General features: G+C 43.9%; 1 protein-coding gene across 1 annotated transcript in view; it reads right to left on the minus strand.

The window, feature by feature from the left end:
- Positions 1-719: 719 nt before the first annotated feature.
- Positions 720-12500, minus strand: part of cacng7b (calcium channel, voltage-dependent, gamma subunit 7b) — a 15522-nt gene continuing 3741 nt past the window's right edge. Inside the window, exons 2-7 of the mRNA XM_030370791.1 lie at positions 10266-10461; positions 9584-9670; positions 8934-9074; positions 4307-4452; positions 3720-3969; positions 720-3401 (exon numbers count right to left, since the gene is read on the minus strand). Of these exons, the coding sequence (XP_030226651.1) occupies positions 3217-3401; positions 3720-3969; positions 4307-4452; positions 8934-9074; positions 9584-9670; positions 10266-10461 (1005 nt within the window). The 3' untranslated portion in view covers positions 720-3216. The remainder of the gene's footprint in view (positions 3402-3719; positions 3970-4306; positions 4453-8933; positions 9075-9583; positions 9671-10265; positions 10462-12500) is intronic.

Here is a 12500-nt window from a genome sequence, read left to right on the forward strand (position 1 = left end):
CACACACACACACACACACACACACACACACACAAGCACACAGATGCGCTGAATCAATACTCCCTATTGGGCTCTGGTGGCTATAAGGGTAAAGCCTAGGTAGCATCCATGCAATGCAGGGTGAGAGCATGTGCATAGTCACAGTTCGGCTGGAGAACAAGGTTTACTACACACCTTTTAACTATGAGGCTGTCCAGCATTGGTCCACCTCAGTGGACACAGTTACAGTAGAAGTAAATAGTGAGTTCATTATTTAGATGAAACTAGAAGATTCATCATTTATAAAGCATTGAGCATTGGTATAAGTTAATGATTTACTACAAAGTGTTAATATCCTTTGTAAACCCTTAATAGTGCTGCAATAAATAGTTCAGATTCAAAGCATTAGATAAGTTAATTAGAATGATGAGGATGGCTGTATTGAATTATGTTATTTTTCGGACTAACTAATTGTAAATGCATGCATGGCAGATCTAACAACACAAACCATCAATAATTATGACTCACCCATCCATCCATCCACTCCTCTGCATTCATATGCACAGTTATTCGCTCATCCATACGATACTAACCTTGGGGGACTTGAACCCAGCTCTCTCCACCGAGACGCTGTTTGTCATCTGGTTATAATTAACATTACAATCCACATGTCATCCTTATGATTTTAATGCTTAAGTTAAGACTCTTAGATGAGAATGCAATGTGAAAATTATGTGAGAAATGGACGGTTAATGTTCCAATGGTACTGGAGGCGTTTCCAGCCTTTATACTGTACGTTTTTTGTAAATGCTTAGTAAGGCAAAGATTGTGCTAACTTTAGATAAGCTCACACAAAATACCTAACTAATGCTTTCTAACTATTTGAACTAATCATGAACAGAAGCTCTATTAAGTGTTAATAAAGCATTATAATTGTTTTAGATAATTTGTTTATCACTACTAGTCTTATGAATCCTTATCTAATTGTCTTATTAGTAATTTATAACAGATTGAGATACATTTCTTACTAATGAGTATTCAGGAACCACATACATTTTGTATTTGGGGTGGATTCTGAGTTCATTGCCTTCTTCAATGTCATCTTGAAAATAGAATAAAGTCATATGCATCACAGTCACACTACTATCTTCAATGAGATTTACTGATATACCACCAACTGGTTTCTGGAAATCAAATTGTCTTAAATTTATTATGCATGAAAATGTTATCTCCTAATATATGATATTGCTTGAGGATTTCTGTTTATTTCCAGTTGTTTATATACTAATATGGTTCTGCTGCAATATATGCATACAAATAATACAATAGCAAGGCTAGTTCAGAAATACCTTCAGAAATAATCAATTTTAAAGGGCATATAGGTGCAATATATGTTATTATCCACCAATCGCAATTAAAAAGGGTAACAACCATTTTGACCCATTTTCTAAACTGAAAAAAAAGAAAAAAGAACCAAAAATATTACAGTATTTTAATCAGTAACTACAGATTCATAATATATCTTGATCATATAAGATTTCAACATAAGTACAAAATCAGATAAGCGTAATTTAAAAATGTCCCACAACAATCTCTCTAGTGAATCCATTAAAATGACATTCTACAAATGACTAGCTCTGTTTGTTTTTGTTTTTGTTAGCTTTTTTTCCTTTCACTGAAAATTACCGATCCCCCTGGAGAGTCGGAGGCACCCATCCAAGTCATTGGTGTCGCACCAGCGGTTTGCACATGCTGCAGGTGAGTGAGGAGAAAATGGAGCATGACAAGGTATCAAACATGGCAGACCCATGGATGAGAGATCTACAGGTCGGTGGCCACTAAAGGGCGGTAAATTCCTAAATCATTATGCGTTAGTATAGTTTACTGTATATTTAAACTTGTTCAATGATCAGTCAGTTATGGCTGTCCACCCAGAGTAGGGGGGAGTTTAGTGGGGTGGAGGGAATGCTTGCCGCAGAGTTTTAATCGAAAGCAGAATGGGTCGGACCAGGTAATCCATGATCTGACCGAGTCAATTTGTGCCAAAGCTTCATTCATAAGTTGATTTTAACATCAATACCCCAAACAAATCCAAACGCAATACTATGTACAACAAGGTAGAAATAATTTGCCCTAACAAATATGTAAGAGATAAAGTTGTATTCTCCATATGATATTACATACACAGTTCCTCCAATATAAATATAAATACATATATATATAAATATATATATATGCATATATACGCATACATATACACTGTACATATATATACATATACACTGTATATATATAAATTATGATGAAATTCACAGATATAATTCTTATATTTATCATAACTCTATTTAATCTGAAATGATTCTTCTATCACTTATAACAATTGTTATGAAGTATGAAATTGTACTGGTGATGTAAGAAAGACGGTGGGATTGGGTCATGTATCGGAGCACACCACTCTTTGTAGGTTGTAGGGTAGTGTGTCTTTTTTCATGGACCATGTTGAATTGCGGAACGTATAAAACTATGTGCATAATCCAGTCCCTGCTCTCACTTTGAGACAGTGTTTCACAGCGTACATTTCAGAGTGCATACCAATGCTTCCCTTTTCTCCTCTGCAGCACTGCAGTGAATAACACTGCCGCCCCCCGTTCCCGCTGTCGCACTGCATCTTTCTGTCCAAAACAAACTCACACACAGACACACACACACAGATGCACACCCACGCACGCACACACTCACGCACACAAGCATGCACACACATGCATGCATACACACATGCACTCACACACATTCAAACACACACACACGCTCACAGACGCACACACACACACACACATACACACACACAAACTCAGATATACACACAAACTCTCTTTCCCTCTTTCTCACCACCTAACTCTGCAGTTTCTTCCCCTTATTTCTAATAATGAATTCCCTAACTTCCTCTGATCCTTTCTTTACTTTCTTGGCCCTCCCTAACACAGCCACTCATTGCCTTCTCATTCTTCCCCCCTGTCTAGTTGGTACTGTTTAAACGTAACATTCCACATTCTCCTCCACCATCACAACCTCTGTCACCTCCTCCATCCCCTCCATCCCCTCCACCCCCTCCAGCCCCCCCCCCCCACATAGTCCACCACCCCACCTCCACCTCGGTACTCCACCTCCTCTTGCACTTATTCCAAACGTGTCCATGGCGAGGGGGAGGGGGTGGGAGAGGGAGTGTGCTTCTCCCCCCTAACATGGGGAGGCGCTCATGTGCATGTGTGCGTGGTAGTGGGGGGGTGGCACGGGGGAGGGGGGCCTGGCCATGGGGAGGGGCTGGGCGGGGGGGTGGGAGGAGTGCGAGCGGGGCAGGCTGTGGGTGGCGTGGGACGGCATCTGGTAGGAGGAAGATCCAGAGTTCTGCCCCCCACCACCACCTCCACCCCCGCCACCTCCACCTCCGGCGTGACCTCCACCTCCGGTGTGACCTCCACCGCCATGACCTCCACCTCCGGCTTGACCTCCACCGGAGTGACCTCCACCGGAGTGACCTCCACCTCCGCCGGCGTGACCTCCACCCCCACCCCCGCCACCTCCTCCACCGGCATGACCTCCAACGCCATGACCTCCACCGCCATGACCTCCACCTGCATGATTTCCACCACCACCACCACCATGACCTCCTCCTTCACCACCATGACCTCCTCCTCCACCGCCGTGACCTCCTCCTCCACCGCCGTGACCTCCTCCTCCACCGCCGTGACCTCCTCCTCCACCGCCGTGACCATGAGCCTGGTTGAGCTGGATGGAGATGTCACTGGAGACCTCAGAGCCGCTGCGCGCTCTGCTCTTGGGCGGGGGCCAGGAGGACTCTGGGTGTAGGAACTGCCCGCTGTAGTCGCTGCTGTCGGACAGGCGGGGGCGGTAGAGGGCGGGGTGGGGGCGGTACATCTCCTCCTCGGCGTAGCGCTTCATGAACAGGTAGACGGACATGACCCCGGCCCCCTGGAGGGAGAGAGAGAGAGAGAGAGAGAGAGAGAGAGAGAGAGAGAGAGAGAGAGAGAGAGAGAGAGAGAGAGAGAGAGAGAGAGAGGGAGAGTGTTGAGAGAGAAGGCACGTGAGGAATATGAGGTAAATGAAATTTAAACAGGAAAATATATAACCAACCCGTATAAATATATATAAGACAATAAATCGGGGGGGAATAGGAAATAAGACAAGAGTAGAGAATTAAGGAAAAAGTTTGTCACATGTCTGTGGACAACAAGCACCGGGCGGGTTGGGCGGGGAGAGCAGTGTGAAAGGAGGGATCGCACACACACACACACACACACACACTGACCTCCTTGAGGAGGAAGGAGGAGGCGGCGAAGGCGAAGGACCAGCCATAGTGGTAGTGGAAGAACTGCTCGGGCTCCCGCGGGCGGTTCATCACCTCGTCGTTGATGCTGGAGATGTAGAGCACAAGACCCACCACCAGGCTGAGGCCTGTGGGACACACGCACACGCACACAGAGACACACACACACACACACACGCACGCACACACACACACACACACACACACACACACACACACACACACACACACACACACACACACACACACACACACACACACACACACACACACACACACACACACACACACACACACACACACACACACACACACACAGATACAGAACACATACAGAAACACAAGCACACAGAAAGGGCCACACGTGAGAAAACTATTTATCGTTCAGCAACTAATCTTGCGGAGTCCCTGTAGATTTATTTATCAAAGTGCATATATGTATATGTACTTTGATTGGAGTATACCATCGGCAGCTGATGGTACTTGAAGTGTGTGTGTGTGTGTGTGTGTGTGTGTGTGTGTGTGTGTGTGTGTGTGTGTGTGTGTGTGTGTGTGTATGTGTTTGCATGGGCATGTGGATTAAAGTTCAGATGGTATTTAAAAGACAGCGGGAGGGTATTAAAACACACAATTGACACAGTGAATACTAAACCGAATCAGGGCTTCAGAACTGAGACGAGCCTCACTTCACGAGCAAGACCTGAAACTGAAGCTGTCCATCATCAAAACCACACGGTTCTGTATTCAAAATGTGGGGCCTTCTCTGGCGTATGCATATTTTCAGCTCTGTGAAACGGGCCGTAAAGTGGTCCTCCCTTATACATGACGGGCTGACCCGCGTCACAACGACACAGCATCCCTGCAGCTGTCAGTCATGTAGCGCGACACAGAGCATCTGCATCTAAATAAGTAAACAGCTGAATACTCCCACACATGCACGCATGCATGCGCAGACACACAAACCCACTAACACACACACACACACACACTTGCAAAACAAATAAATGATGCAAAAAGTAAACTATGCTGTAGTAGCGTAAACCTGCATTATTATTGATATGAGGAACATTATTATTGACATGAGAAACATTATTATTGATATGAGAAACATTATTATTGATATGAGAAAGTGAAGCGCAGGACCGAAACATGAAACTCGAACAAACAGAGGAGTGGATGTGAGGTAAATATTAGATGTGCTGAACAAAAGACAAAGGACACATTCATCAAAAAATACTGTGCAACTTCTGATATATATTACAATTAGAGAGTAAGAGATGTTATGAACAGAGATACAGAGAGACAGAAAGAGATGGTATGAACAGAGGGATATAAAGAGATGGTATGAACAGAGGGATAGAAAGGGATGGTAAGAACAGAGAGATAGCAAGAGATATTTTGAGAGAAATATCACCAAGAACTTGCGAAGAATTTCACCAACACCTTGTTGCTTGTTAAATAAGCAACAAGGTGTTGGCTTAGTTTTTTTTCAATTGCTTAAGCACGATTTTCAAAACAGGGCACAAACACACACACAATCAGCAGAACACCTCAGACCCTTTGCAAAATGAAACACTCTTGTCAAGACCATACACAAATTTATCAAAACCATATTTTGTCACCATATGAAACAAACGCGCTTCGAATACTACTCAGTGATTAAAGTACTGTTTATGAAGTACACAGCCGTCGAAACGTCCTTATGACAGATGCTGCTGTATATCTGCTAAGATCTGGCTGAACTCTTATTCCAGCCCCCCTCAGGACATGGTCGACTAGTGTTGCGTGAATTTAATTTGATAAATTTGGTCCTGTGTATGTATTTGCACGCAAGTTGCATGGAGAGAGAGAGAGAGAGAGAGAGAGAGTGAGAAATTGCATCCTCTTCTTCTCCTGCTTCAGGTCTTCCTCTTCCTCCCCCTCCTCCTCCACCTCTACATACAGCCTCCGCCTCTTCCTCTTCCTCTATCTCCTTCTTCTTCTCTGTGGATTCCCCCTCTCACCCTCACTCTTCTTCAGACTCCTTCCATTTTGGTTACGGTAAAGGCAGGTGAACTTACCTGCTGCATTTTTATAGTGCTTGAACCTGATTGGTGTGTCTAAAATTAAGCAAGCATGTGTTTGCGTAACAGATGGCTGGCTCATAAGTGTGGTCATTTGACAGTCAGTGCTTTGGAATTGCAAGGAAGTGTCATCTTGATATACGAATGTTTCTAATGTATGCAAGTGTGTTTAGTGTTTTGCAAATCACTGTGTGTATTGTTTTGCAAAAAGTGTGAGGCTGACATTGTGCTTATAGTGGTGCACATCGAGTCCAAGGTTTTGCTTCTTGAGTGTAATCGTTTGAAAATTGTGGGATACTTTTGATTTTAGTGTCCATGTAATCGTAAAAAACTGCTACGCTGGCACATGTGGTGTGTGTATGTTAGGCCCTGTCTCTGGGTGTGTTAAACCCTGTGTGTAATTCTGTGTTAAACAGTGTGCGAAATACTCGTCAATATTCGGGGGGGTCCTCATCCCCTGATTGTTGCGCAATACCGATCTAAATTTTCTCAATATGCAGTAGGCCTATAACATTACAATATTTCATGGATGCAAGCAATCAGTCTATAGCCAACATGACAACACACACACGTACACAACAATTTTCGATAATCTGATATGCTATAGTAGCCTATTCGTAATGCAACACTTTAGCCAATGCAGCCTCCTATATCAGTACTGACATAGAAGGCTGCATTGGCCAAAGTTGTTTGAATGCACGTTGTTTAATAACAAGGAGAGGCAAAGTTGTTCATTACAATGCAAACACAACAATAATTGGCTAGGAGCCAGGTATAGCCTATCGGAGAATGGCACACAATCAGAGCTCTTGCAAATGAATGAGCCTGCAGTATGATCGATCATGTGACTATTTAACCATTCATCTACAGCAAATATGATCAGACAGATACATCATTGAACACATACACAAAGCACATTCGTCTAACCACGGCAGATGCTGACAACATTTTTTACCAACAAGCCAAACATCACCACGGCAGGTGCGCTCTCTCTCAAGTGCGCTTTCTCTCTGACATGCACGTAAACAATCACTCCAACTCCAAGGCTAGGTTGCTTCACTAAGACCAAAACCAACCACAAGGCCTTCATAACCATGCAGTATGCCGAACCCGGAAAGGACATGCACACACATAGTCGTACACAGTCATCTTATGCACATAAATCAGTTCTATCATCACAATTCAGTCACTGTAAAGATTCAAAAGATAGCCTCTTACCTTAAGTTAGAATAGTATAGAATATTAATAGAATAAGCGTCTTAGAGTACCATATTAAGCGCTACATAAATTTAATTTATTATTATTATTATTATTAATAGACCCAAATTGTGTGGCTGATACACTCTGGTTTAGCGTGTGTGTTTTAAACCATGTCATGTGTGTTAAACCCTGAGGGAGTTTGCTTCTGTTCCATCACGTTAAACATAACATGGAGCACCCAGCCAGACCTCAACCACAACTAGAATATTAAAGACCTCAATCATGCTGATAGTTGTAGGAACGGAAGACACACACGACTACAACCCCATGGCTCTGATTGGCAGGCCAGGGAGAAAATGCATGGAGTGAAATGAGGAAGATTATCAAGGAGAAGAGGAAAATGGGGGCTTGTGAAAAGGCGGATATGACTATAAATAGAGACAGACGAGTGAGGGACACTGAGCAGTAATTGCAGAATTTTTGGAGGGCAGTTTCTGGGCCAGTAGAATATTTTACAACTTGAATATTTATCGGTCAAATTCATCAAAATACTTAAAAATGTATATTGACTACTTTTCAAGAAGAGCAAATATACATTTCATTGCTCATCAGACGCAATTATTTTGACATCATCCATAATCTGTCAGAAGCATGTAAATGTTGTCATTGCAGCTATTCTTTAAAGCTTACCGATGTACCACATTTATTTTAAATATGACATAACATACTCATGAAATGATTGCTTTTTAAGGCCAAATGCCCCATTTATGCTGTGTTTTCGAGTTTAATCTTTACCTGCAATACTTGACAACAGTGCTGCCATCTTCTGTTCAAAAACGGTAACTACATGTCTTCAGACTGAGTGGCCAAATGTACCATCATCGGACATTGTGTATCCAATCCAAAAAAAAAAAATCCCCTAATCCTAACCCCATCCTATACTAACCCCGTCCTAACCTAACCCCATCTTAACCTAACCCCATCCTAGCCCAACCCCGTCTTAACCTAACCCTGTCCTAACCTAACCCCATCTTAACCTAACCCCATCCTAGCCTAACCCCGTCTTAACCTAACCCTGTCCTAACCTAACCCCATCCTAACCTAACCCCATCCTAACCTAACCCCATCCTAACCTGACCCCATCTTAACCTTGCCGTCACAGAGTGTACAGCTCACTTCCTCTCTCTGCTCCCGTTCTCTACCTTGACGTCACAAAGCTTCAGTGTAGCGGTCATTGACAGCCGGCTCTGCCCTGAGGCACTCAGGGACACGCGAGGCCGTTGCCGTCTATCACAGTGAGGAGGTGGATGTGACGTGTGATATATTTATATGCTGAGGCCCCCCACCGGAGAGGATGAAGAAGATCCCGGAGACGAAGGCCAGGATGGTGCGCTGGGGCCGGATGTGTCCGATGTTACTGATGACGAACGCCGTGAAGACGAACAGCAGGGACACCATGGGGAAGGGCGTGGCTGTGCGGACCATCTCTGCACCGGACATCAGAACAGCATGTAAGGACGTTGGAATTAAAGAATATCATGGTGTACTATAGGACAAATAATACAAATGAAATTAATAACATTGTGTATGATAGTGTAATATAGTGCAGTGCAGTATACTATTTTATAGCAAATTATAAATAATACAATTTTAATCAATGATATAGTGTATCATATTATAGTAAAGTACAGTATAGTATAAATAATACAAATGAAATGAATGATATAGCGTATCATAGTATAGTATATTATGGTATAGTGCAGTGTAGTATAGTATAGTATAGTATAGTGTAGTATAGTATAGTATAGTGTAGTATGGTAGGAATAATAAAAATGGAATGAATAATATAGAATATCATATTGTAGTATAGTATAGTAAAGTATAAATACTACAAATTAAATGAATTATTTAGAATATGATAGTGTAATAAAGTATTGTATAATGTAGTACAGTATGGTATAATATAAATAATACAAAGGCCTCCTCCGGTACTTACTGAGTATATTTGCAGTATTCTCAGTGGTAATTTCTATCTCTGGCTCGGTGAAGTACTCAGAGGCCACACACCGGCCGTTCTCCGCTCCTGAAGGCAGTGGGATGTTAAAACCTCGGTTAACTTGGAAGTCGTAAAAGTTTAGTAGTATATCATAATGTTGGCGTGGACACTAAACACATCCTGAAACTTGAAGATCCGTTTGCTATGTTGCCTTTTAACTGTTCTTAAAGAAGTAACAATCACATACGGATCAGCCTCAAGTGAGGCATCACCAATGGGCAAATGGTGGACCGATACAGTCCATACAGTCACATGAGAAACATCTCAGTCCATCAATCAAAACAGCAGAGTTTTACGTACCCATCCATCAACCAATTTATACATGCACCCACCCATTCTTCCACTAATCTATACATCCACATTCCATTCATCGACATTCCATTCATCCACCAACGTATACATCCACCAATCCATTCATCCACTTACCCATACATCAACCAATCTATAGATCCACCAACCCATCCATCCACCAGCCCATCCATCCATCCATCCATCCATCCATCCATCCATCCATCCATCCATCCATCCATCCATCCATCCATCCATCCATCCATCCATCCATCCATCCATCCATCCATCCATCCATCCATCAATCCATGCACCCACGCAGAGTCCCCCTCACCTGCCACGAAGCAGACCCTCCAGAGGCCCGAGTGCAGGGCCATCTTCACCTCCATGCTCTGGTTCTGCTGTAGGATGACGCCCTCCACCATGATCAGCCAGTAGTCAGTGGACACGGCCACGCCCACAAGCAGGAGCCCACACGCCCCGAACACCGTGGACAGGATGGTCAGAGCCCGGCTGCTACATGAACTCATCTGGAGAGGGGGGAGGAGGAGGAGGAGGAAGAGGAGGGGGAGGGGGGGAGGAGGAGGAAGAAGGGATTGTTGAAAGGAGGAAGATGAGGAAGAGGAGAAGGGTGAGAAGAGGAAGGGGAGGAGGAGGAGCCGATGGACACGAAGAAGATAGAGAAAAAAAGAAAAAGAAATTGAAGGAGATAGAAAAGGAGTAGAAGAGGCACGAGGAGGGCAAGGATCGTTGAGAGTGAATGTGGGAGACACGATAATATCATGGCTAAGATATTCCACTCAGCCAGAAGGCAGGAGGGCTGATCCCAAATGTCTGAAGCCTACCTGTAGGTATTCTTGAGTTAACTGCATATTACTGCCTAAAGAACTTTATCTGAATTCACTATTAGTCAGTAGGGTTAAAGTGTCTGTGAAACGACTAAAGAAATGTAGAGTGAACTAAGGCATCATAATTATTACACTGAAAATAGCCTATTTGCTAATACAGCCTTCTCCTGTTCACTAAACCAAACCAGCCGGCAGTGAAAAGGATGCATTTTGAAATTTTTGAGTGTGGATTATATGTAAATAAATGCTATATAAGGCCAAAGTTATATAAAGAGGACATCAATTTACACACACACACACACACACACACACACACACACACACACACACACACACACACACACACACACACACACACACACACACACACACACACACACACACACACACACACGCACACACACACACACACACACAAAAACATAAGCAAGCATGCGCAGCAACAGCCAATGGCTGCCTCGATGCTTTCATGACGTTGCAGTGGCTGACGGGGTGTGTGAATGATTGACACATGGGTGGGACCAGAGATGTGTCAGCAGCAGATGACAGAAGCAGGTTGATGGTGAATCAAGTCTAGACACATGAGTGCATGCAGAGAAACCCCCATGACACATAGCAATGGGGTGATTGGTAGGCTCAGCAAGCAGGAGAGAGGGTTAGATAAGAAGAGAGAGACGGAGAGAGAGAGAGAGAGAGAGAGAGAGAGAGAGAGAGAGAGAGAGAGAGAGAGAGAGAGAGAGAGAGAGAGAGAGAGAGAGAGAGAGAGAGAGAGAGAGAGAGAGAGAGAGAGAGAGAGTCCCTTGTCTTCTCCCTGTGGGTTTTTGCGTGTGCGTGTGTGTGTCAGGAATGATTTAGTTTTCTTTGTTTGACTAAGTAACATTACACTTGTTCATGAAATGTGCCTGCTCAGTGTTCTATGCATAAGCTCTGTTTGTGCAAAATGGTTTGTTTTGCAAACCCCTTAACCATACACCGTCCATTAGTTATGATGGGCCTGTTTATCTGGACCGCTTTTCATCCACCACCATATGACAGGTATTAAAGCAATGCAATAAAGAGAGAATTAAGGGGACGTTGTTAGGTGTCAGATTTCTGTCAAGGGCCAAGATTATGACTAAGTATGCACGACACAACAGCATCCCCTGGAATCGAAGTTTCATTATTGTGCTTTTCCACCGGCGGATACGCTTCGGACCCAGCACCCCTCAGCCCAGTAGTGAGGGCGCAATATAGCCCAGCTCAGTTACGGCTCGTGTTTCCACTGCCGACAAAACCCTTTTCGTAGGGCCGGGTTTAAGCCGTAAGGCGATAGCCGCGGCAGCTACGTAAGCATCGTGATCTCATAGCAGCCCGACACAGTTTAGCCTGCTAATAAATCCAAGGAAAAAAGAAGAACGTACACAATGAACAAAGAGCAACAATGTAGGTTGTCCAAGAAGGACGGCAAGCTTTTGCACATCATTTTCTTCCATAAACGAAGCTTTCGCCAGAAATACCTGGCGGGTAATGTGTTAGTTTGCTATCATCCCCCTCTCGCATGGAAGTGTGATTCTGTCGACCTATCGACGGACGGCGTGTGTAGCTCGAAGAGGCTGGCATCCTTTCCAGCGTCTCAGTACCCCACCAGAGGAGTACTGCGAGGCGAGTAAGGCTCAATAAGGCTCAGTACGGATTACGCCCACTGTTCGTGGTGGAAACGCGACCCGTGCCGCACCTTTGCG

The sequence above is a fragment of the Gadus morhua genome, chromosome 11, assembly GCF_902167405.1.
Source record: "Gadus morhua chromosome 11, gadMor3.0, whole genome shotgun sequence".
NCBI lineage: Eukaryota > Metazoa > Chordata > Actinopteri > Gadiformes > Gadidae > Gadus > Gadus morhua.